Source organism: Bombus pyrosoma, linkage group LG10 (assembly GCF_014825855.1).
Source record: "Bombus pyrosoma isolate SC7728 linkage group LG10, ASM1482585v1, whole genome shotgun sequence".
In the NCBI taxonomy this organism is placed as follows: domain Eukaryota; kingdom Metazoa; phylum Arthropoda; class Insecta; order Hymenoptera; family Apidae; genus Bombus; species Bombus pyrosoma.
In genome coordinates this window covers 10,286,223-10,313,375 of record NC_057779.1, presented here as the reverse complement: position 1 = coordinate 10,313,375, position 27,153 = coordinate 10,286,223, and the positions used below count along the sequence as shown (strand labels likewise).

The 27,153-nt window shown below is 36.8% G+C and overlaps 2 protein-coding genes across 2 annotated transcripts in view; both read left to right on the top strand.

Moving 5' to 3' along the window:
• The first annotated feature begins 791 nt into the window (after positions 1-791).
• On the top strand, positions 792-4,744 carry LOC122571609 (apolipoprotein D-like). The gene is made up of 5 exons (XM_043735573.1): positions 792-951; positions 2,249-2,367; positions 2,632-2,765; positions 3,261-3,440; positions 4,105-4,744. The coding sequence occupies exons 2-5, from the start codon at positions 2,254-2,256 to the stop codon at positions 4,247-4,249; spliced, it is 573 nt and encodes a 190-aa protein (XP_043591508.1). The 5' UTR covers positions 792-951; positions 2,249-2,253; the 3' UTR covers positions 4,250-4,744.
• A 6,674-nt stretch (positions 4,745-11,418) lies between these two features.
• The window catches only part of LOC122571601 (tyrosine-protein kinase Drl-like), a 29,140-nt gene continuing 13,405 nt past the window's right edge, over positions 11,419-27,153 (top strand). The window contains exon 1 of the mRNA XM_043735559.1: positions 11,419-12,208. Within this exon, the coding sequence (XP_043591494.1) occupies positions 12,109-12,208 (100 nt within the window). The 5' untranslated portion in view covers positions 11,419-12,108. The remainder of the gene's footprint in view (positions 12,209-27,153) is intronic.

The window sequence follows — 27,153 nt, the reverse complement described above, 5'->3', positions numbered from 1 at the left end:
TAAACATCTTGTTTAGATAATGGTAATTACATGAATACAAACTAGATATATGTTCGTACAATTTGAAAAATAATAATAATTCTTTGATGTTAACGAGAGGATCAACAAGGATGTATAAAACGACGGATAACGGGACCATTAATAAGGAATTTCAATTTTGATCGATGTTCTCTTCTTCAGCCTTTTGCAAATATTTTAATTTCATATTTATAAGAAAGTACAGCAACGGCTTAAAAATAACGTTATGTAAATAAACGTAACTGGTCGTACTCTAAATTTTAAAAATACTTACGACAATGTTTAATTATATTTAGCTCCATTCTCCGAGTATGGTGAATAGATATCGTAATAGACCAAATACCATAACAGTAGACGAAATGACAGAGCTACTATTTAGTCGATGGATCTGCCCGATGTGTCGAGACGTTTCAACGTTGGTTCAACAAACGCAAACAACGAGGGAATGTGTGAAACGATAGAAACATAGCAACAAAGAAAAAATAACAGAGGTGGCTATTACAATAATCTACCGTTCTTTTTAATATTTTCAAAATGTAAGACATTCGATATGAAAGGCCCTGACTGTACATTGTCCATTTCACGCGTGAATTACATTTGACTAAAAGTTTCTAAAACTGGTTGCGGGAAATTCGTCTGATCGAAATTAGATCTGAAAAAAAATCGGTTAACAGCCGATTAGTCGCTGGTAAATTCGAACCATAGGCCTGGGGTTTCTTGAACCTGCGGCGTACCGTTAGTGACCCACTAACTGACAGAAATCTTCCGAACGCATCCAGTCAGCCTTCACGGCTCCGTCTGCGTAAGCGGAAGGTACAAAGAACGGGAAGACCAGTCACTGGCGGTCAGTTCGTCGCGTGAGAAGTGTCACTGCCAACCCCGATCAGTTCCTCCAGTTGTCAAGTTTCAGCGTGTACAACGGTTGTCAATCCGGTACGTGTCCCATTCGAATCAGTTCAATTCGTGACTCTCATAATTTTTTTACATTACGGTCAAAGATCGCAGTGTTCTTCCTCTTGTACGCATTGTATACAAAGAGATGATACGATTACAATTGGCGCATAAACGTCGATGCTCACTGATTACAATGGTAAAGATATGGAAGAATGCAACATTGTCGTATCCCTGTTCTGAAATAAAAATGCGAATTTTAAATACGAATTTTTCCTGTTAATACGATTTTAACTATTATGTACTTTTATTGCCTATTTTGTATTCTTTCTTTCTCATTAAATGGTTCGTTGCAAAAGAAAATACGATCGTTATGGTTGAAACAAGCTAAGATTTTTATTTAGAAATAACGCAAGTTCGTAACCTCCTTCTAAATGAAACAAATTCGTTTTTAGAGCTGCAAATATAACGTTGTACAGAATTCGAAATTAATTGCTTTTTATTCTCTCTCTAGAGAGATATATAGATAACGAAAGATATTTGTACGTATTTGCAATGCTAACGTTACTGCCATTACCACAGTTAGAACATTAAAAGTTAACTGTTCTTTCGAAACGCGATTCTGTTATACATGGTATCTTGTCTGCAGAAAGTATTTGCAACTGTTGTATATGCAAAATAGCGTACATCGCATACTGATATATGATATACGATTGTATGTAAAAGATGTGTGAAGGGAAGACGCCAATTCATAAGAGTAAAGAATATACAGCTTCCTTAATAGATCCAAAGAAATGTGGGTTGTTTTATTTGATTTAAAGGTATTTTATCCTTATAGAGTTAGAAATGTAATTGAACGTTATGTGTACCGTTTCTTCATCATTTTTTGCTATTCAATGAGTAGTTTCATGATTGATTTAGCGAAAAAGTCATCTTTCTTGTTCACGTAAAAGCATTTTATACAAATATTTAAAAACGAATAGTAAAAATCTTTTTTCCGTGTACTGTGCGTCCGTTAGTTTCGTCTTATTGTTAATCGTAGGAAGATTGCACTCAAACTCGTGTAATCTGTTAACTGGATTCCTTAATGAAAAACTTCTATAATTACGAAATTCACAATTAACGAAGGCAAGTCAAGTTACGTTAATTCTAATTCTTGCAAACATAGATACAACGCGATTTATTTTCAAGAAAAATGATACGGCACGTAAAAAGATAAAGAATCTCTACAGAATAGAAAATTATTACGTTTAAGAAAGTGACAGTTCAAACGACGAATTAACTCGTTTTCTCGCCTCTAATATTAGAAATTAAACTAATTTGATAATTCTGTTTACAGAGGAGATGATGCTGCGAATATATTTACTTTTAATTATTGCAAGTGCTGCAATAGCACAAGTACCATTTTTGGGCTCGTGTCCTACCGTGGAAACCATACAGAATTTCGATATGGAAAGGGTATGTATAATAATAATCGCGTATTTCAAAGTCTATTATGTCGACTAGAAACTAGAATAGATTTCTTGTACATACCTGCGTTATTGACTTACTTATGAGGTAATGCAACCTGCATTTAGAAAGTTGTCCTCAATAGGACATTGATACACATAGGATATAACGAGAGATAGATATGTAAAGTATAGAAGGTCAAAGATGATTCGTTCGGCTTATCTTTAAGGCGTGTCCTTTTTAAATAAATACGCGTGTTCCGCTGTTTTCTAGTACTTGGGGAAATGGTACGAGATCGAGAAGTACTTTGCATTCTTCGAGTTTGGTGGAAAATGCGTAACTGCTACTTACAACATAACAGACGATAGCAACTCGATCAACATTTTGAATAAGCAGATATCCGCTTTGTGAGTATAGTCAATCTATTTCTTACAACACATTTTAATTGTTAGATTATTAGTTAAGGTTAATTTCTAGCTTTTTTTCTAAAAAAAATAGCACATAATATTTGCAAAACATGTCAAAATATATTTAATAGAAATTTAAAGAATGAAACATCATTTACTATACAATTTTGGTAGAGGAATTTAGAGATATTTAATAATAGATACTTTTACAGTTATACCGTTATATTACGCTTTGCGTTGTATTTAATTATAAACTTTCTTCAAATTTACAATTTTTCATTCATGACGAATGCATGTAAAGTATAGTACCTTCTTGCATTTTCGAATATTCGACATTTTACAAAAAATAAAAAAGAACTCTTCATACGTTTACTCGTTGATCACATAATTTACGTTGATAACGATATTATGTTAAATAACAAAATTACAATTGATAACAATAACGTTTAGCGAAACAGTTTGATAGAATTGCATATTGTATTATTATATATTCAGGACTGGAGTTTCTTCAAGTATCGAAGGAGTTGGAAAACCTGTTCTTAAAGTGGAAGACGCAAAATTAACTGTTTCGTTCCCAAGTATGCCTCTTCCATTAGATGCACCTTATTGGATTCTCGATACCGATTATACAACCTACTCCGTTGTATGGAGTTGTTCAAATTTCGGCGTGTTCAGGTAAATGTTTAAGAAAGTAAAATTACATAACAAATATACCTCAATATTTCAAAGTGGCAATTATTTTAACATGCATAATACATAGAGAGAACAATATACGTAATATGCAAATAGAGATAGTAATATGCAAAGATAGAGAATTACTGGTGAAAAATATGAAAAGTCGCGTTACCTATATTTTACAAAAAAGGCAATTTTAAAATTCGATATGTTATCAAGCAATTCCACATGAACATTATCTTTTCTCTTGATCGGTGTACTAAATATGTAGTTTTGTTACTTTTCTTAACATTTAAACGACATTAATGTGAAATACATAGACTAATTAAGTTAAATTAAAATAACCGTATTAATATTGTTGGTTTTTTATGAAATATTATAGATTTATCTAAGATATTAAAAGGCTTGTAGATTTTCGAATCTATCAGAATATTCCCTTTTTCAACTATTTTAGAATAAAATATTTATTTTAAGCCACCAAATGACGTATAAGTCAGAAAATGGATAAAAATGGGCTTGTCATATTTTTCCCCCTGCGATTTTCATATCCTATTATTACTTATCTTCGAGGAAATTGTTTGTACATTATTTTAGTAGTATTATTTTAGTAGAGAATAGAGAGGTACACATTACTATGGTAAATTTATCGTTGTATGTATTTCAGTACAAGGAATGTTTGGATCATGGCAAGAGAACCAAAGCCATTGGTTTCTGTTTTAGAGAAAGCTTATCAAATATTGGATAAAAATAATATTAGTAGAGCATATTTTATTCGAACTGATCAGAAAAACTGTCCTATAGGAAACTAAATAATATTGTACTAAATATCAAAACACATTTGTTTAAATAACATAGTTTTATTTCATTGTAGAATAAGTTGCGACGTTCCTTCGAAATCAATAGGTTTTGAAGAGTATCAATTATAAATTACGACTGTGTGCTCAATTTGATCCGTGATTATTTAGTTACTGATCTTTAGCTGTCGCGTTTGTATCGAGTAGCGCGATATGATATACGTATATGACTCACATTATCGAACGTCGATAAAGAAAATTGGCAATTGAATACTTTTAATTTTAATATACTCACCTTTCTACAGTCGAATAGTTTTTAATACTTTTGATCTCTTATTATTATGATTTAATTTTGCTGTAAAATTCACGATACTGAAACTGTCGGACAGTTTTAAATCCGTAACTGTTCGTTTAGATAATTAGAAAACGTGCTAAAATTTCTATTCATATTAAAAATTAAAGAATATTATTTATTTAATATTGTTGTATTTTAGAATAATGCATTGTTATATTTATTGTATTTATTTATCTATTTATGTTATATTAAACGTAATGGCATAAAATATGATAAACTAAAAGATGTACTAAAGTGTATGATAATAAAGCACTTTCATATATAATAGAACTTGTTTCATAACCGTAAATATTACACAATTGTTCAAAGCATTGACATACGTAATAACATTAAAACTATAAAGTATATAAATATTCCAAATTATGTTTTTAAACTAACAATAAATAATGTACACGACTTCCATACATATAGTAACATTATATGCATATATTCCTTAATCTAAACACGTAGACACGTGCAATTGCTATTGAAAACCATTATATATTACAATGTACTTTTCTTTTTATGACGGTCCTTGAAATCTTTTTATTATTTTATTTTATAATATACATTTTATTATCTTCCTTTGAAATCTGCAGAAGTTCTACGCGCGCACCATTAGATGTCGCAGTGCACGCCGATACTCAGAAATCAACAATAGCTCAAAAAAGATAACTTGAAGTCGGTAATATTACGAGAAAAAGTTTTTAGCCAATATCTTAATACAACGACGAGTAGAAATAATAAATACCAATTTGAATGAATGAATTCGAAGCGTAATAAAACCATATTTACGATAAATATGTATAAAGGAAATTTCATAACGGTGGTATTAGATTGCAATTTGTTATTTAATTTTCTTTTGCACGAGCGACTAACAACTGTAAACATATATAAAAGCAGTAAAATGATATAAAGAATAAAGTCATGAAAGTATACCTATAGTGATTTTTCACACGATACTACTGCATATAATATATATATACGGAAAGTACACATGTGCTCGAATCGCTGCTTTCTCCCACGTTAAAAATGCAGGAAATAGATCCGAAAGAAATAAATCGAGCGTCAACTAATGAAAACACCGCGTCACAATACTGTTAAATTAAACAAATAAAGCGTGGAATATTTGGCCGCGTGTTAGGTCTATCCCTAACGCTTCGTCACGTGGCGTCCGTACAAACAGACACCATTCAATCGCAGAATCTGCAGGATGTCGTCAGCGATGCATTGTGTATCGAAAAGATGAATCAAAAGGTCCCACGAATCAACCCCAGATTGAAAAAACAGAATTGCGTGGAAAAAGGGACACATACGTATGTGTATATAGCAAGTAAACGCAACGCAACCCAACATCTAACTACGGTTAATTGAATACATCTTGTAGCCTGCTAAAATATAGCTACTTGGTTAAATAGCGAAGCGCGATATCTATTGTCTTCAATCTGAAACTATCATGGTGAGAAATTTTGTGTCGCTTCGTAGAACGAGTTTGTACATACTTGCTTCCATCTTTCCATTGGTATCCAGTAGTTAGTCGTTTAGAGGTGACAACAAGAATCGTTTTCTCTCCTAGGAATAGGTGTTTCCGTAATCAATAGGATCACGAGCGATAAATTAAAACGCGGTAGAATCTAAATCAGAATCTAGATAGGTAGACAAAAACTCTGTCCGAGAACCAACAGGTCTCCTTTCGAATTTATCCGGCTATCCTTTTCATCTCTAACTGCTCTTACACACGAAATAAAGCGAAAGACAAACGGCGAGGGGAACAAGAAGAAGGCGAATTCTGCGGAAAGAGCGAGAGAAGAGAGGACGGAGGATAGCGCGATCGTCTTTCTCTCGAGGGCCCAAATATCCGCGTGGGCCCTTTGGTTTCCGAGCAGCACCGGCCCCTAATAACAGGGTACACCGAGGCTAAACAAACATACACGCCCCTGGCATCTCTCGTTGAAAGAACACACGAGAAGAAATGTAAAACAAAACAAAAGAAGCAGAAACAATTTAGCCACGCCACTTAAAGGATGCAAGGTGAAGTATGATAGGTACTGAAAGATTCAACAGAAAATCAAGTACATGCCTCGTTTCACTCAAGTATACGTCGTTCGTAAATTTTAATCCATCAGATAAGAATAAAAAGCAGCAGGAGTAAAGAACCAATAAGAATCTAGATTCTGATGTTTATTAAAATTACAGTGCTGTAATCTCGAAAGATACTTACTTGAATACCTGATAGAACACGATATACTTGTCAGAAATAAAGAGAAATACGTTAAACGTGTAATATTTGAGCGTAAAATATGGTCCATAAACCGTTAACGTAAAACGGTATGGCATAATTGCTAATTGCAGTCGTGAATAACAAATGTTTGCTTCGCCACTCTTTCCTTAACATGCACGATTTAATCGAAAAGGAAGAAGACGTATATCGTCTTCGATAATCGATTCGCAGAATTCGTTCAGTTGGCAATTATAACTAAATTATAATTACGTAACGAGTTCGTTGCTTAAGTCTATGGTAATTGATTCCTATCGGTACGTGCGGTGAACGAAGAAATCAGGTCATGCTGAGAAATTCACTTACAATATTGAGTTATGCAAGAGAAATTTAATGCAGTTACTGTTACAGCAAAATTAAAAGCAACGATTAGTGCTATTACGTAGATTGAATGAAATATTTTTGAGAGATAAAAAAAAAAAAGGTACCGTTATTCTTCACAAAGGTGGATTAAAAGGAGTGTACTTCTGAGTGTACATTTCCTGCCAATACTTCTCGTATTACTTCACCATTTCTTAAAATGAAAGCCAAAACGTACATATAGAGCTTGGAAAGATCTTAGGCCTGCCATGTAATCAAGGAAAGTAAAGAACGAGAGAGAATAGAACGCTTGTCGGCAGACATCGCATCTTCGAGTTTAGTATTGTTTCTGAATAAGCACTGCTATTGTCTATATGCACTTATGGTTTTCTCAATATTCTTCAATACGTTTGAACGTCTCTTTCTTCGTTTTAAGACATAGGTGCAATATGCATATAAATTTCAACGATTACGCACAACTACAAATAGGTCTTATAACTCGCGGAGTTAAACCGATGCACCATATTTCATTGGATAAGAACGTATTTCTAAAATATCGCATAGGCTTCTTAATCTAAATGGAAATACGTAGCGTGAAAGCTAAATGCCTTAAGGGCCGATCCATTTGTCTCTAGCACGTGCAAAAGACCGGCGAAGAGACGCGCAAAATGCGAGAGTACAAGGGTTTGAGTAAAAAGACGCGAAAAAGAAGAAGGAGCTGAAGAAGAGGAAGAAGGAGGAGAGGACGAAGAATATAAGAAAGAAGAAAGTGAAGACGAAGGTAGATGAGACAAGAGCCATTCTGGTTTGTGGGCACAGCCGCTGCCTGCAGCCCACAATTATGATAATAGCCCCTGGTCCTGAGTCTTGTTAGTCCAACGTGGAACCATCTCCTTTTATCTATATCTTCTTATTTTCAGACTCACCATGCTACACCCTCTGCTTACTACAATTTCCACTTTCACCCCTTTGCATCGTTGTGAGGTCAGGTGGAGTCGGATTGATCGAATTTTGCCAGAAGAATATATCAAAGTTCATCTTTGAATAAATACTCTGAAAGTTTTAATGTAAATTTTATGTATTTTAAACACGAAGTGTATTTACCACGTTGAACCGAAAATTGAAACCTACCAGCTTTATTGTCTTCACTTTTTATAGTAAAACAACTTGCAGTTGATTACAATGTATCGCTTCGATCTAAACATTAAAAGCAAAAAAATGTTGTTATACACGAGCAGCATATTGTTGGTACAATGATACAGAGATAGAATGAAATTTAAAAAATACAAATAGGCGTGTATGTGCACAGGTTTCAAGTTACGTGGCGTTACAGAAGCATTAAAGAGCCAATCGGACCGTAAATGCACGTGAGGAAAACAGAGGTACTCAAAGAGTAATTAAAACTCGTGTACAAACGTTTTCGTCTCGTTAATTAAAATTAAACCGAGCGATCCGCGTTTCCCTGAACTATACTGTGCAAGGCTGTTCTGAACGGTTTTGTGTTTTAGTAGATTGAAGGCAGCTAGGAGCGCGTACAAGGAATAAGAATATAGGCAGGCAGAGTGTCGGCATCGGTCGTGAATACAAGGAGCACGCAGTATGTACGTACTTACATACGGTCGCGTCTGTAAACGTTGTAAAAGGCGATAGCAAACGGAGCACGTTTTAATCCACTTTTCAACGCACCGTCGTCGTCGGGCCTTTTGACACTGCGGAAAGCGTTAATTGGAGACTGCGCCACTGCGATCGGCCAAAGAAAACCTTTCAAAGCGGGGTCCCTTCGTGTGATAGTGCCAGCAGCTTTTTTTCAGGATAAGTAGAAAATGCCGTTTCTTCCTTCTTGTGCACCGTACTGCCTATACGTCAACCTGACTTTACCGATGTCGCGTCAAAGCTGCATGGGAACCGTCACGATGTTCTTTTCAAAACTCGTACAATTTTGTTATATCTATATGTCCGCACGTTATTACGCGCACATCATATATACACGAATATATAAACTTGAGGGAAAGTCTTTAGACATAGTCATCTACGTGGGAGATCAACGAGCGAAATGTCAGCTAGAAATGCATGTTTTCGACTGCTAAACTACAAGACAAAACATTGACTAATACTACATTGGTACAGTGGTACTCTGTGTGTGTGTGTGTGTGTGTGTAATTCTATAAAAGTTGAAGAAATTGATATATTTGTAACACTATGATAAATTACTTTTTTAAAAATCATAGGCCATTTTGTGGTCCTCTAATTTGTCTAGTGATTCTGTAAAGTATTTATTATTCTTGTACTTTTGATATGTAAATTAATTTATTTACATTTTTCAATAACATTCCATTTACTTTTACATATCATATGTAATGTCTTGATTATAATTTGTAAATGTTCATATAAGCATCGAACGTTCGTTTGCATATGCATATATGTAATTGTTCGTGCAAAAATTATTGTTGTTATTACTCTCATACAAACACGACATAAGCAGTTGAAAGTACTTTTGCGATGAAAGATACACTACTAAAGTTTTGAAGGAAGATATCTCCGCCTTTTCTCTACAGTAGCCACTACTGGGGTAATTTTGGATAAAACAAGAATTTCTAGACGACACAATCGTGGTATATGGCTGTTTGTTCAGATTAGAGCCGACAAAGGAAACTGTTCTCTCTCCTTAACTCTGTCTTGATTTAAGCGAAGCGCCCCGTATTTGCTCTAGATTAAATGAAGCTTCATGGCATAGACCTCTCACAATCAGAGATATATACTAGGCTCTACTACAGTGCTTTATATTGTACATTGTATTCACAACCAGAGTAACCATGAAAATAATCGTTGTAAAAATTCTTACGATTCTTCGCAGACATACATGGCTGGTTCTTAAACTGCATATAAATTATAACGAAGTAAATTTATCAGTTGAACAAACAATCTAGATATGTACTTTTATCTATGTTCTTTGTTGTTATTTGCGTTTCTTATTAATTATATGACAATGGCTTTGATTAGTTTTAAGTTTAATAGCTTTAAATAACATAAGAAGAAAAATTGAGCGAATTTGTGTTTTTTATAGACAGGTGGCACACGGTAACACTGAAAGATCAAGTTTGAAGATGAATACATATGAGAAATGCTGGTTATATAATAGAGAAATTAATACTATTTTATTTTGCCTTTCGTAGACAATTTCTCTTTTCTATTCCCATAAACTTCTCAGTTAGCTACAAATATTCAATAGAATTCTACTTGTTATCTTTTTCTGCTTCCTTGTACTTTCAGTCGCTCGTTTTGTCTGTTTTGCTTTCATAGCAGAACTTTTTGTCTCAGTTCATCTCTTGGTCCGTAATAATGACGTTCAGTAATCAGGCGCATCCTGATAGACTAGAACGAAGAGGAAAAAGAACTAAAGAGGGTCGTGATTTGTAAACGTCTACGTGGGCGTTCTCGCTACAAATTATGTAAATAACGAACATAGAAATTACAGATGACTCTACCCTGATCAAATTTAACGCTGCTGGATACAGCAATCTAGGTTTCGTGAAATCGAGGCTGCAGATATCGAGATTCTACTACTCGTTTGCAGTGTTAAATATGTATAATATAATAGGATTTCCACATGATCTAATTTAGAATTCCAACAATAAATATTAAACAGTATTAAACAGTTATTAAATAATAAATTAAACAATAAATTTTAAACAAAATTAATACAAATCTTACAAACGCTTTCGATTTTTCTCCATACAATTTTCTAATGAATTCCATAAGGACAGTAAGGTCGACAGAAAGTATACACTACAGTTTATACCTTACAATTGGATTTTGCATATTAAATATTAATATATATATATAGACTTTGTTTTATCGAAAAAATTACGAATTACTAGTTTCTTATAATTATTTATTATTTTAAAGGTATTCTAGATATTATTTGGAATTAGTTACATTGTAAGCATTTAAAAGAATTTATTCGATAAAATTTGGAATTTCTTCGAACGCGTTGTTTCGTAACCTGCGGTTTTCAAGCTTGAAAATCATAGTATGTACATACATACATACATACATACATACATACATACATACATACAGCGTGTAAGCATGTCACGAAAATGCAACAAGTAACATCCGAGTGAACGAAACAAAAGCGCGCGCTGCAACTGATTCACGAGCCTCGTTTCGGTTCACTGATTTTCATAAAAAGTTAACTCAACACCTTCCGTGCACGTCGTACCGATTACAAAAACGAATGGTTGGTATCTCGAAAAATGTAGCCCGATTATCCTCCCTCGTAAATCTTAACGGCTTTCCTGCGAATCTCAATTTTAATTCTCTCGTTGGTTGCTGCTGCATCGAAAGACCGAGGCCATCCGATCCGTAGAACGGCTAGAACGTGCGTTTCTCGTGGGTGGACTTCGGTTTCGTTCGGCCGGACTCGGCCAGTTTCGGCTCGGTGAGCCTGCGTCGACCCCGCTCGACCCATGGCGGTCGGAGCACACAACTGGTTGTGGCTTTCACGAGGCAACTACCTACGTCGCGCGCTCTTCCTCCTCGCGTGTGCATTCTCGTTTCGTCTCTTATTTTCCGCTTAATCTTTCGCTCGTCTCTCGTACGCGTTGTCTCGTGAATAAACGGACACTGTCGAAGTAGTTCGTCAACATTTCACGCCTGTAATATCCCAAGTGCGGTTCACACGATTCAACGAGTTTCACGCGACGAACTGTCAAAAAATCTGGTTCGTTGAGAGAAGTCGTACGATATCATCGACGCTCCGTGCCTATTCTCATCCGGTCGTGAATACCGTGGCGGAGAGAGGTGCTGTCACGTGCGTCTGTATCCGTGAAATCGGCACCGATTTACGATACTCGTGGACCATGAGTCGTGTTAGAAGACTTTAACGTTGTTTACAGCATAACGTATCTCGTGTTTACGACTACTCAGTACGTACAACCGGTTAAGCACGTGGTGGACACGATGCTCCTAAAATTGGCAGTGTTGCTGTTCGTTCTCGTGCGGCCAGGTGCAAGTTACTTCAACCTTTTTCTCAGCCAGGCAGAAGTGCGGAAACTAATGGGTAAGCAAAGGTGTACAATTCGTTTACGCTTGCATTCACGCTTCTACTAAGTCGCTGCGTCGTTCCTGAACATATTTTTTACTCATATGTCCTTGGTAAACCTTATTCACTATATATATATATATATATATATATATATATATATATATATATATATATATATATATATAATATTCGATTAATATTCGATAAGAACTTTTTGTACGTCTAGAAGAAATATTTCATTCATCTCGTTTTAACATCAACAAAATTGTTTATAGCGATGTCATCTTGATCTCTCAAAAAGTTCTGAAATCTTTGTTTACATAATAAGATTACCTTTGGTACGTAGCGCTGTATGATTTATTTTCATACATACACTCAATGTAAACACGAATAAAATACTTGTTTTCATAGATAGAACAACGTAACTTTACTTACGTATCTTTACATGGTTGTATTTACAATATTAGTGCGGACTATGTTACCAATCTATTGCGATGGCTGAAATTAATATTTTATTCTTCATAAGATATTAAGGTATCTAAAAGTTCTTAGAAACAGAGTGTCTTAATTTGACATTTATCTGTATTGTTGTAAAAATTATGCACTAATTTATTTTTCTATTTTCTTTATCACTATAGAATATAAATCAAATACATTTTCAATCTATATTCAAAAAGACATCATTGTTTAGAATAACTTATGCCGATATATGTATAATTTTTTTGAAGTGTACGTCTTATATGCAATTTAAAAGAATTTTTTAGTCCGAGTAACTTAACAATCCATTAAAGTACGTACCGACGAGAAAAAGTTTAACCACCGATCAAAATCCCATTAAGATAGCGATTAGCGCATAGCATCATAATTGAGCAGCGGACAGTGAGGAATCGATGACGTTAAAGGCTCCTAGTACCGAGATTTCACTCGGCTAATGAATAATTATCACCGACTTACATTCATACGGCAAACCTATTGCCCCCGTCAACAGCTGAAAATTGCACGGAATTTAATATATAACAGTAGACTGTCGATATGCTTAATTGAGCATTGAAATGCTATAGGTCAAGTAGAGATAATTTACAACATAGCAAAAGTGTCATAAATCCTTGTACTCGAGTTAATGGTAATTTATCGGTATCTGCTGTGATATAAAGGCTCATGTATGTAAGTATGTTGCGTGTAAAATTAGATCGTAGAACTCGCTTCGCTACACATCTTTTCTTCAACAATATGTACGTGGCCTTTTTTTAGAAGTTATTAGAAAAGAAGGGGTATTCTAAGAATATTTCATTAAAGTAACAAGCGCAAAAATGATGTTGTTGGTGATTGAAAGGTAAGGAAAACAGCGAGGAATGCCCATTTTTAGCGATTTTACGGCATTTCAACTAAAAGTATGGAATTATTTACTTACAAAGGTTTATAAATAGACTGCAGGTTTTTATGCATTTACGCCAAATTTAATCGCGCAAAATATGTACAATGTATGTAAAATACAAAGTGCGAAAGGATCTAAAGTAGGATACTAGTAATTCTCGTTTCTTTTTTCGCATTTGTAGAAATCTAAATTTTCATAAAAATCCTCAGTTTAGTTATAAAGAAAAAATGTCCACACTGGGTCCACGTTGAACATTTTTTGTGATGGTTGAAAACAGTGTTCACTCTCCACTTGAATGAAGCAAAGAATGTACTCATTCCCTCTGCTTTCATTATTTTCTATTAGTGCAAATTCTTACTATGTTAAGGTCCTTTTTTACCATAACTATACATTATTAACCATTAATAATGACTTAATAACTAATAACATCATTTTAGCGTAAGAGAGTCCTTATAAAATGTAAATTTTCGTCAATCGAAATCCGTGAAAACGAGATACGTTGGAAAGAGTGGGGTTATTTTGAACCATCGCGTGACAAATTGTAGATTATAAACTTCCGGTGTTCTATAATTCCGCGATTTTATAGCGAATGAAACAATCAATTGGTTTGTAATTATAGAATTTTATTTATTTTATTTTTTACTAAATTTGTTATATTTATGGAAGAAAACTGTTAGTACTGATGACTTATAAAGTTTTGCTCGTAGTATTAATTCAATTGTGTAAAAGGTTCCCGGAATACTAAATCCCTGTTGAGTCCATATTATGAGTACAGAGTTGCATATTCCTTATTTTAATAATAATAGAAGTGAGCATTTATCACTTTGTTCGAAATGCTGTAGTGTTTAACGGTTCAAAAAATGAAAATGTTAAATAAATATAAACGATTATTTTCTCTGATGTATAATTAGACTTAAAAATTCCATATTATGAACAATGCAATTAATTTCATGGAACTCTGTCTTTTTAAATAATAGATTAAAGTACTAAAACTTAATCTCTCAATGAAGTTTTACGATAATCCTCCGTACCCACTAATTGTCCCATACTTGTCTAAGTACCGATGTTCGAAGCACGAAGCGTTCTTTCAATTTACAAATACTTATGTACCACGATATTCTAATAAAAGTACGATTAAACCAATATATGAATGCTCAGGAGCAGCACGGTTCAACGATCCATTAAAATCTCACGGACGATGTGGTTGGTTTCAGGGAGCTCGACAAATCCGTCCGACGATACTCGATCGTTTGTTCCATTCTCACGTTCCCGATCTTCATTCTTCCCCGTCACACGTATACTCGTTTGGAGCATTTTGTTTTTTCTTTTTCTTTTTTTTTTTTCACTTGTATTTGCTGTTAGTCAAAAATCGTCGCTGAGCTCGGTAGCCAGTGCAGAGGAGAATCGTTGCACCGGAAACAGGTAAAAGCCACTCAACGCCACGAACTTTCCAATATTTCCACGATAACTTCCACGGCGGCGGATAATTCGCTCTCGGCTCGTTGATCCGCGAAAAGCGTCGAGCCGGTTGGCTAGCCTATCGGCGCACCGCGCCACACCGTGCAGAAAGAGAAGAGACGTGTGTTTCGACGACACCTGAAGTCGAGCGAATTGCCGATTCGTTGATTCGCCCCGATTCTCCGCTGAGAGAAACGCGCTCGCGTGTAGCATTGCGCGTTTTCAGCCACGCACTTCGCGCTTCGTTCCACGGTCGACGACACGCATTTCATATGCATATCTACTCAGGCCTCTTTGGTTAACTCAAACGTGTTCGCGTCAAAAGCCTTGCCTGAAATCGAATTGTGTTTAGCGCCAACGCGCGTCGCCCCAACGAATGAAAGGAATCGGATCGTACGATTTGCTATTTAGAGACGGCGTCATTAATCGCGCCTATAAATTTCGAGTGTATTGGCAGCGCGATGTTCGTTCAAACGGAAGGGATTAAATCGGTACGTTCTCGAGGAACTAATTTGAATTATTTATTATTTCTAAACTTACATATTAAGATTTAGATATTAAAATATTACTCGTTTGCGATTAATGTCATTTTCATAAACATCAAAATTTTTGGTACTTATATTACTTAGAAGAACATGGCGAATGAAATTCGATATTTATATGCGAGGATTTTAAGATCTTTTACAACTCCCAGAGGCGTGTATTAACCTCGTCGAAGTAGATATTCATCTCCAACTGGATGGGATAGCGTTTCTTGGCTTAAATATGTACGTATATAGTGGTTTATCCTGTTTAATATAAAAGCAGAACTTGTTTTTGTGTCATTGAAGGATAGGTAATAAGAATACCGCTTTTGCAATAAATATGTTTTGTTGGTAAAGTGTGAACACATTTCGCTGTTAGAGGAAATACTTAGCTAGTTGTTGTTAATAACGAAACATTTTTATTACGGGATTTTATTGGTTGAAATTATACACTATCGTTTAAAAGTGTAAGATCACTTCCAATATTCATGATTTATGAAAGAGAACGTAGGAAAAAATGTATTACTGTTACGGTTGATGGTTATTTATCTTCGATAGGTTTATTAGAGGCATTTTTCGTTGCATCATCTTTCATTTTCCTAACCAGCAACATTTCATTATATTTTTATTTCATTCGTATATCTTGAGCAATTGCCTGAAATTTCACACGTCATAAAATTTTCTAATTTTATCTACGTTATATTAATATACTGTAACGTGGCTTTATCTCCGTATTAGATATATAAGATATAGAAGAACCGAATAATCAAATATAAATTGATAATTATAATTCAAAATTTTTATCGTAATCCAATATAGTAATTTAAAGTCCATAAGAGCTCGATCATCCACTCCTGCTTCGAATCACCAAATTCTCTTTCCGTCAAATGAAAGTTACGATCTACATTTTAACTTGTTTCTTCCCTGTACATTTTGTGTCCTATGCCTTGGTTTTTATTTATACGACTGTTTTGTCGCCGTTTGGCGATATCATTTTGTAGGCAAAAAAATATTCGAGGTAAAACGAGGAAACGAGATTGGTATTATAAGGTGGTATAGTATATACACGGGACGCAATAAAATATTATAACGAGGTCCTTGTTAAACGAACGTAGCATGGGGTTAGCTGGACCGACCCTAGTTTGTTTAGACATCGAATAATCGACAGTCGCTTCTTTTAGTCTTGTTTTCGTGCGAGTCGTCCGGTTCTATTGCTTTTTTTCCGTTGGTTTCTCATTTTAGTTGGATGGCCATGCTGCCGATTGGGCCTGTTCAGATAGAGCCCTGAATACCGATTTTGGAGGGCCCCTTGGGTCGCTCTCCATATGGACCACGGGTTTTTCGAGCTGTATTCACGCTTCCTGGAAGAAGGAGGTTTCCAATTTCGGTATTTACTATAGGGTTTCCCGTATTCGCTTACGTTCCTTCACGAACAAGCATCGCAAGAAATTGATCTCGATCGGCCATGTTCCACTCTGTTGCCTCGTTCGGCCGCAATCATAATGGAAAGGAGTGCCGATGAAGATATTGACCGGTGATTAATTACGGTTATCGGCTTATACGTTCTCAAAGTAGTTTTCGTTCATTAAGTCTTATGGCGTAAAAAAAAACAGATATATATACACGAAGGTGAGAGAGAGAGTGAGAGTCCAAAGTTGGATTTATCACGAGTCGAACATCGAACGCGCTTATAAGAGCCACTTACAGGAATTATGTTAACTCCTTACGTTTTGAAAAATTGTGAAGGCAGGCCACGTTGCTCGAGTAGATTATATACACTTTTATACCGTTGCAAGGTGAAGATAAGGAAACGTTATTTGTACACGTTTATCGTGTATCCCCAATGATTCTTTCTCCGATATTCTTGGCGTTTCTCGAAGCGACTTTCTTTCTTCGTTGAATCGAGGTCCCAAGACACCTCACGACCCTAAAATTTTAGAGTTATCTTAAGGTGTTACGGCCTTACGAGCTTGCTACCACTTTCGTATCGTGTAGCATCCGCTTTGGATAAGATAACTGAATTCCACTGGTGTCACGCTACATTCCGATTTTCGTTTCCTCGCTCTTCAAACCGACAAGTAAATTACGCTCGTCTATCGGCCACGATGTTGCCTACTACATTAGTCGTATGAAAATAATAAACATTACGAGATACATTGTGTTAATAAGTAGGAATCTTGTTTTCGGCGTTCTTAATTTATCATTCGTCGTCCGATAACGTATTCCTCTTCATTAACAGTTATCCATAGTTTTTAAAATATTGGGTTGACAATTAAATGATGCCGACATAAAGTACAATATACCTTCATATGCTGGTTAATAAATGTATTATCTTCATAACGCAACAGCTGTGTATCCTCCTACGCGTAGTATTTGTGCTTTATACTTCTTTTTTTTTTTGCAATCCATTTAATGTATGATAAGTAGCCTGCTTATACTTAGTATTTCGAACCACTTTATAAATTTTGAATTAAGTCTGCGTTAAATCCGTACACGTAAAAGATTGTACCGCAAATGCGATAATAAGTTTTAACAGCCGGATTAAAATTCCTTGGTCCGATAACTTTCTATTTAACGAATTTGCATACGAAGAGAAAGCGCTTGTTGTAAAATTATTGCGGTGTTCAATCAGGAAAACGTCAAACCACAATGATGCGCACGAGCATCATCCGTCAGAAGTCCGTGTCAAAACACGATAGTGGTGTGCACTCCGACAATCTTGTGCCGGAGGCGGTGTTTCACTCGTGTGAGTCCGGCTTGGGTCCGACCTTAGCTAGTTAGGGCCTGACAGGCCCATCTTGATGTTACTTCAGGAGTGGGGTGGCCTCAAAGGTCCCGCCTGGGCTCCGTGAAAACGTTTATGCACGCACAGTGGCGTAGCAAACGGCGGCTCCGTGAAATGATAAAATGTTATGCTTACTTTCTGCTTATTCAACGTATATAACCTCGCGTTTGCTAACAGCATACCTGTAACGTCGTTATCCAAACGAACGCGGTAAATTGTCTTATATCTCACTGTGACGCGATACATTAAATTCTTGTAATGTTTTGAGGATACCACCGAGTTCGAAACGAAACGGACGAATTAGTCACGTATGTAGATAAATATGGGCAAATGTTGAGAAACTATAGGGACAGAAATGGGTGAAGGTAAAGAAAAAATTGGTAGATGGTATCTGTCGATGCACAGGCGACAGAGAAGAATACGTTACGAGGGAATGGCTGCGAGGAAACGCTCGTGTATGGTTTCAAGATGGACCAGCGGGCGAATGCTGCACCGTTGTCCGCATCAATCTTCGACTCCTCGTTAAGATCCGCGCCTTAAGTTTTCGCTTGTGTGCGTCAGCTCGTTTCGTTCAACCTACGTGCCAGGGACACTCTACGGGATGTGTTGGTCAGACATTTACATGAGGAGCCGTCCGGAGAGATACAGGACCCCCGTGGATTTTCTTCCGAGAGCGGACGGCGCGTTTTACCTCGTGTCTTTTTCTGCCCAGCGAAAGAAGAAAATCCTACTAAAGTAGCTCTGATAAGTTTCGATGCACGACACGTGTTACTTTTCCCAACAACGAAATTGAAATCTCTTCGCGTATGGTATACACGATACAAATACCTTCCACTACTTCTATATATTCGGTAATGCACGAATAAAGGTGCTTTATGTATGGATAAATGATATTCGCTTTATCGTATATCGTTACGGGTAAATTTGTTATAACCAACTTTGAGATGACAACCTATATTAATCTAAAAAGCAATTGTAATAGCAGTGTAATAAAATTGAAAGAGAATTGTGTATCAAATGAAACCGTAACGTGATTGTCTTTTATGTGGGCATGAGCTCTTTTAATCCCTGGAGAATTCAGAGACGCGATAGTACGAGGGTGAAAACGGTTATACGCTTGTTTTCCAATGGCACTTGGGAGATTTTTTCTTTCTACCGAGGGCTATCGTGAGATGTAACCCAAGAGGATCTGCTTCTACAAGAAATTTTTCAAATATGATATTTTATAAATATTGAAATACAGATATTTTTAAATATCCATATACATATACGATAAGTATCTGATGAAAATATATTTTACGGCTAATATTTTAAAGCTAGTTTATGAATTGGATTTGTAAGATATAAGAATATCGATAGATTTGCTGCGCGTATTGACAGATGAGCGATGGCTCCCCTGTACGTCGCAGTGTTATGCTTAGCAAGCATTCTTCGCAGTCTATTCAATTTGAATAACAAAAGAGAGTAGGTGAAGTATTTATAAGTATATGTTAATATAACTATTCTTATATTTTTTATTTATATCGCGGCGTCTGTGAATTGATTTATCGTTGGATGATTATTCTTGACGAAGATTCGTAAGAGGCAATTTTTCTGAGGTTTCTGTTTTCAGTTTAATTTGAACCGTATTGAATTCTCGTAAATCGATCGTATCTCTTGCATACTCTTTATTTTATCCTTCCTTTGCATCTTTTCCTACCTATCAACGGGAGCGTTTATCGATTTTTCAGCATTATCCTTGCGAGGAATCTTTTAGTTTTTATTCCTGAGTCTTTTTTCGCTTCCACGCAGCGAGTTCTGAGTGACAGGATCTTAACGAGCATCTGTTTCTCGAAGATGAGTCTGCCGTTCCTACAGGATCTCTTGTGAAAAATATCTCGCGTAGTTGAAGTACTTAGGAAATATGCTGCCTTCCCTCGATTCAATATAAGATCGTGATTCAGGCTCACCGCCAGAATAAAACCTTTTTATCCAGGAACGCTGTTCGCTCCGGTATACACGAGCTTGTACTCGTGATGGGAGAAAACATTTTTCTGACGTATAGACCTCGATGCATCGGCCCTTATACAAGGTGACTCGGCAACTAAACGGCCGAACTCTTTCCAAGGGCCACAAACAGTTCCTGACAAATGGTTCCTTAAGTGGTACCCGTCCTTAACCTTTTATGTTGCTACCTAGAACGAACTACCGTAGAAAAGAGAACTCTAAAATACCGCCGTTCTGGAAGTTTATGCGGATAATTTAGCGTTTCGTGACTGCATGTTACAAGCGGACTGTGTGTAGACTTTGTGGTTGGCATATCGGCCACAATTTTTGACAAAGGAAGTGATTTGGTTCTATTTCTCAGGATAGTCGCAGTAATTGGTTTAATACGTAGAGGCACGCAAACGAAATTCGTTTGTATAATTTAAAACCTATGTATATTAAAATAATACAGCATACGTTTAGTTCAGTTGGAAGATTCGAATTTTCAATCGTTATAAACAAGCGCGTTTTCACTTACGTATCGGATCAAAAATTAATATTCTGAATTTTGTTGTCAATGTTAACTGAACATTTTATCCGTACCATCTCATTTCCTTTCTTTCATTTTTAATTAAGTCAACGTTACTGCCCTCGGGATAAAGAACTGGTCTACAACGCGATTTCACACACCGGCCTTGAGAACCGATTAAACATAAATGGACGAAGACAAGTCGTACCTACACGTACAAACACGAGTACTTTTATACGCTTTTACGTTTGAAGTGTCCTGTCTTGTTGTATGTCATTCCTCTGACAGCAGACGGAATTTCGGATGTGTCTCTGAAATTATCAAAGCATCGGTGCCGTGAAAAGGAACACATGGTAAGGTCCATCCACTTAAACATCCGAAGGCTTTAGAGCGCGTAGATGCCATCTCAGCTAGGGTCTTCAGGAGCCCCACAGCAGGGGATGCTCTGCCTTTTTACGTTCGATGTCCTTCTATCTCCTGGTCGGAAATCGCCCTTGCACGACTCCTCATCCCTTGGTAGCCTCTAGTGATAAATCTGCCAGTGAGACTCCTGACGGAAGATTGATCTTTCCTCCGGACAGACGGGGGTAAAGAGCTGCGTTGTCACGGAACACGTGTACTGGTAGGTCAGTTCTTTTCCTGGAATTCGGGATGTATTCATACGTCAGTCATGAGTCGAACGAAGAGTAAGCGGTTTTGTTATTCCGCGGACCGGACGGTGTATTTTGTAGTTGTTACTTGACGATCCACTCTCACTGTGCGAAGCTTGCTTCCATTCCCTGGTTTATGATGAAAAGTTCGATGGATTTAGTACCTCGTTAACTTGTTTTAGCATGTGCGAAGGTTTCAGATTTCTGCGTATATTCCTGTACGCAATTCCTGTTGCTTTATAATAACATGAGTCGTACTTAAATAAATCGCTTCATATATATAGTTGATAACTTTCTTCTAAGTTTTCTTTCTTTAACTAGATATGTTTTTCGTTCTTTCAATAATGATGACAGATATATTGCAATTTGTAAAAGGTACTCGAGTTGCTGTAGTTAATGTTTTTTTAATGTTAAATTTGTGGAAAGAATGAAATAGTCGTTACCGACACGCGTGATTTTTCATTTTAATTTTCTGCCGGAAACTTCCTTAAAATGTTAAACGTCTTCTCGTTTGGATATAAAATTTAAGTGTACAAATTCTAAGACTACAGCAAGATTAAAAAAAGTCTATATGTAAATGAGTAAATGCTTTTGAACTTGTGTTTACGATAATTGCACATAGCTGGCTCTCTAGAATAAATTAATTAACATATAAATCAATACGTGTATATAACCTAAATCAACGTGCAAGTAAAAGCGTTGTACACGTAAATAAAATTTTAAGAGTTCGTACGTGAGAGGATTGAAAAGATTTTTCTGAGTCCATGGTAACATGGACTAATGTATTTAGTTGAGCAGATTGATTCCTTAAGAAACGATTCCTGAGCGACTGAAAAGAACTTTTCCCTTACATAATTTGGAAATAAAAGGACTGGTTGGATGACGTGGCAAAGTTCACAGCTCGAAGGATTAAAGCCGAGAGCGAGGAAGATCGACAGCGAGGGATTTGAAAGAATCAGGATAGCCGGTTCTTTGGAGTCGACTTCCTGGCGAATCCTTCTTAACGAGCAACGTCGATCGAAGAGCACGAACGAGGTACAAGGGAAGGACATGCGATTCAACGTCACGATAAATTCAGCTGCCACGTAATCTTCTTCGTGTCCGAGCCCTGATTGCTAGTACGGTGCCATATGTCCTCTCCGCAGTGGCGACAACGTCTCAATCAGCCCACCCATCTGTCAGTTAACGTTCGGTAGGCTTTTACTATCGTTACCGCACGATGTAACGACCTAGCCGAAGCTCGCAATCGTATTTCGAGGGTGCACGCCAGGAACAATATTATTTTAGCTCCCGATGCCAGAATCACGTCCCAACCCGTCGCAGGTTTGCTTTGGTTCCCGTTTCGCTACCATACTACCCCTCGACAAATAAACGGGGCCAGGGTTACCTACAATACGAAGAGTCCATCTACTGTCCCTGCTCTTCGTCATAGGACAATGAACCAGATTTAACCGCGAGACGAAAGAAACATATTTTACGCGGACATATGAAAATAAATCACCGTGTTGTTGTTAGAAGAACCTTTGGATGATCGCGACGTATGAAATCACTGTTATACAAGACTAGATGGCGGATTCCTATTAAATATTTTTCTAGAGAATTTACATGTTTGGTTCGTTTCTCTTTTAGATTTATAAGATTCCTTTCGATTCCTTCTGTTTAAAGATTTGAAAAATACTTAATTGGTGAAATTAAGGGAAATGGAAGGTATAATGTGCGACAACACAAACAGAAAAGTCACAGTGAGAACCATTACGGCGGAAATTGTTGAAAAATGAACAAAAGTTTCGTTTGAAACGCAAGCTTTATAGCCTTGGAAATTCTTCACGATAGACAGTGAAGAATGTCAGGGACTTCAGTGTAACAAAATACTCGAGTGAAAAGGTTCTTTTAATCCTTCCGCTGGCTAAAACTATAAAGAGACGGTTGAATTTCGGAAAGACTGAAAAAAGTATCACCGAAACGGTGAAATAACCCAACGACACGCGCTTCGTCTTTTTCCTTTTCCTTCATTCCCCCTTTTTTCTTGCTTGCTTACGATCCTCTAGAGTGAATTATAACTGGTGTCGCGTGAAGTTACGCCTTCCTGGATGTGACCTATGGCCTGCGAAGAGAAACGGAGAGAGAATCAGCCTTGCAGTAATGAAAGAGGATAAACTAAGAAGGAACAGGGAGGGTGTACAAACGACGTGCAGGACTTGCCTAGGACTTATGGGTTATTCAGAGGAGACCCCCGTTGGCGAAGGAAGAACCCACGTACTCGTTCGATATATGCTAAACAGTCAGCCTCCTGTATTATATAGAGGGTGGGTCTAACGTATCACACTTGCTTCTTACAACGATACTTATCATCCGAGTAATACGGCCAAACGATCGTAGAAGGTGTTCGAATAAATTCTATCTTCGAATGAATTTTCTTACCAAGATTGAACTGTCAACGCGTTCAAGGGTTTATTCGAAAGCAACTTGATTAAAGCATTACTTATTGCACCCCAACCAGAATAGTATTATAGTTTCTTCTAATTAATCGTAAACCATAGTATTGCGTAATATGCAAATATATATAGGTACCTCATTTTCTGCTTTCAAAGTATTCGTGAAAAAATATCAATTCAGCTTCCGAATTCTAACGATCGGATATTTATGTAAATTTATATTTTTACGAATGTGATGTAAAAAATGCAATTTAGGCGGAAATTTCTTTTACAGTCTTAAATAGGATATTAAATATTACACATCGAATATTTCACATATTTATACGCGCGTCTGTGCATTTTCTGCATTTTTACACCTTCGGATGTCCCATAAATCCATAAGAATGCGCAGTCTACTAACGATTCGAGACATCAAAACGTCTGAATTCATTGAATTCCGAAGCTGAATATACATGTTGTCTGCATGGTGATAAGACTTTTTTTTTTTGTTAAAGTTTCGTTATTCTCAAAAGATTGCAATAAGGGTACACCCTATATCTATATGCGTACTACATCGAGATCACACGTGGGTGAGAAGCTGGCGATATATAACAACGTGTGTGCGTGCACAGGGTATATACGCACGCCCACGTCGCGTCGCGTCGTTTGCCCGCGCTGGCGAAAGTGAAAAATATCCCATGCAGCGGCAGCACGCGCTTGTATACATACATGCACATGCACATATAAATGCGAGCTCGTTTGTACAAGCATACATGGATACGTTATTAGATCTCTCGAGGCTGCGTGTTGAGGTATCGGCGAGTACCAGCTGCCTGATCTGGTCGTTAACCTCGCCTCGCGGATCATTTTTGGATCGGTCTGACGTGTTCGAGTTTTCATAGGAATCCTCACGGCAGGTTTTTCATAAATTTCTCGTAAATCATCGATTGCGCTCGACCGTGATAGCTCCTGCAACTAAAACTTGAACTACGTCTGTATTGCTGTGAAATGAAATTCGTTTCAAAGATTTGATTTCCTCTTCAGGTTTTACTATATCGTGCGAAAGTAGGTGTTCTACGATGCGTTTTAGAGGTCTACGATTAGTTTACGTTGGTAATAAAATAATTTTCGCATCGTTCACTTGTCATTGCGTTACTTCCTGTGAAATAAGTTCGTTAATGGTCTGGGGTGTGGGGCACGAGTAACGAGAATTGTTGCGATTTTGTACCATGCACCAGGTGATGCTGTACAATTCGACAGCTTTACATTTCTAATCACACGCTTGCGCACATGGCGTCATTAAAAATACGATACTGTCGAATCGCATAGCTTTGTTGACGCGAAATCGCGAGGCGTCGCATCGGTCGTCCGTACCAACTCCTACATTGTAATATTTTCCATTTTTTTTTTACACATATATTTCTCACGTCTTTCGTGATAAATACCAACAAAAATTGTTTCACGATTTCATTTTGTTAATCGAGAAGCTTCTGTCTCCAAACAGCAGCTTCCGATTTGGTGTATTCGCATACTCCTTTCGAATTTCATTTGCTGTAAAGGAGCAGATCCAACTCCGCTTGTTCGAGGACAAAGAATGTTCATTGTGGTTGGTAGTGCATGGAAGGAGCTTGATGCGCAGAATCGCAGTGGGATCGAACAAAAATCGGAGCGGGTGCATTGTAAGCAGGCGTCACGACGTGTAAATCTAATATTTCCTGTTCCTTCGACCTGCATTTCAGCATTCTGCCTTTCCCTCTTCCTATGTTCTTCCCTCGTAGTACTGCCACCCGCCGTCATCTTATTTTAAAAGGCTCACTACGGGAAGATCTCGTTATAAGTGTACCGTGGGTTTTGCACTGCAAAGGTGTTAGGTTTCTGACCCAAAGCCGTGGGCCTCCAGAGAAGGCGAGGGGCAGAGAGAATCGGAGGCCCCGCAGCTAGCCCGCAATTCACCAAGCCCTTTTTTCAGTTCTCCTTTATACCACGACTCTTGGAGCTTCGCTCGTCAACTTGCTTCTATACCGTATTTTGACAGCGGGGGACACGAAGCCCTGCGAAATTTTGCCGGCTGTTTCGCGCCTCGCGAAACGAACACTCTTACGCTCTTTTCTTCTCTATCTCGGTTCTTTGTGCCAACGCTTTTTTCCCGCCCCTTTTGTTTCTCGTACAGTTAAGCGTACAGTTAAGAATTTGGCGTGACAGTTAGAGAAGATAGTTTTTGTTTTGGACTTTGTTAAAATTGATCGGTTATGTGTGCTCGAACGTTCAAACGGATGAAACAGATCCTTCAGCTTAATTTCCGTGTGGTTTTGTAGTTCGACTTTGACGTTTATAACGAATAATCAAACTTGCTGAATATCATAGAATACTATTGGTCCTTAATATAATGTCGAAAGAATAACAAAATACTTTACGCGCGGCAAAGGAAAAGGTATCAAAAATGGGAAAATAACTCGAAAAACTATATGGGAAATTTAGTCGAGTCAGCACGGAGGTATTATAATTAATAAAGTAAGCAACACTTTAAGTAAATGCAATAATATACACACGTTACTAGATTATGATAATTATGACTGATAGTATTATTATTAATTCAATAAAATTTTTACTTTTTTTTAGTAGAAAATTATGGCCTTCGAGTTGTCAATGTATCGTATATCGCTCTGTTTTGTACTCCACTAACATCCAGTCAAATAATATGTTTTCAAATGTGGGTCGCTAGAAAAGCGTTTTATAATCGAGTTTAATGAGTTATAAAGCAAATTGTTTATCCTGAAGCAAATATCCTACTCGAATAACTCTACGTCTCTCTATATATAATTGAAATTTATTTCTTGACAGTCTGAAAGTCTTTTGGACTTCTTTCTCGATGCGACAGCGTTATATTTTCATCGTTAGCTCTCGTTTTATAAGCTGGCTCGACATTCTATTTTGACAGTGTGAAATTTTCTTAATTTCTCTTTAGAATTTCCTTTCCATACATTCTTTTATACCCTTTACGCGTCATTTGGCTTCTTTGTAAAACCGTGAAAATATTTGCTTTCATACACGTATAATGTCTCCGAACAGCATATAAAAGTGAAAGGTCCTGCATGCTATGCCATAATAGTGAACCACTTTGAAAGGCATAAAGTATTCAGAAGATCGTCCTCTGGGAGAGAAGCTCCGTATCTTCCCATTCCTTTTAGTTCCTATATTCTACACCGACCATTTCGTTCGACCATTGTATTCTTAAATGCTTTATAGAATCCTCGAAAACT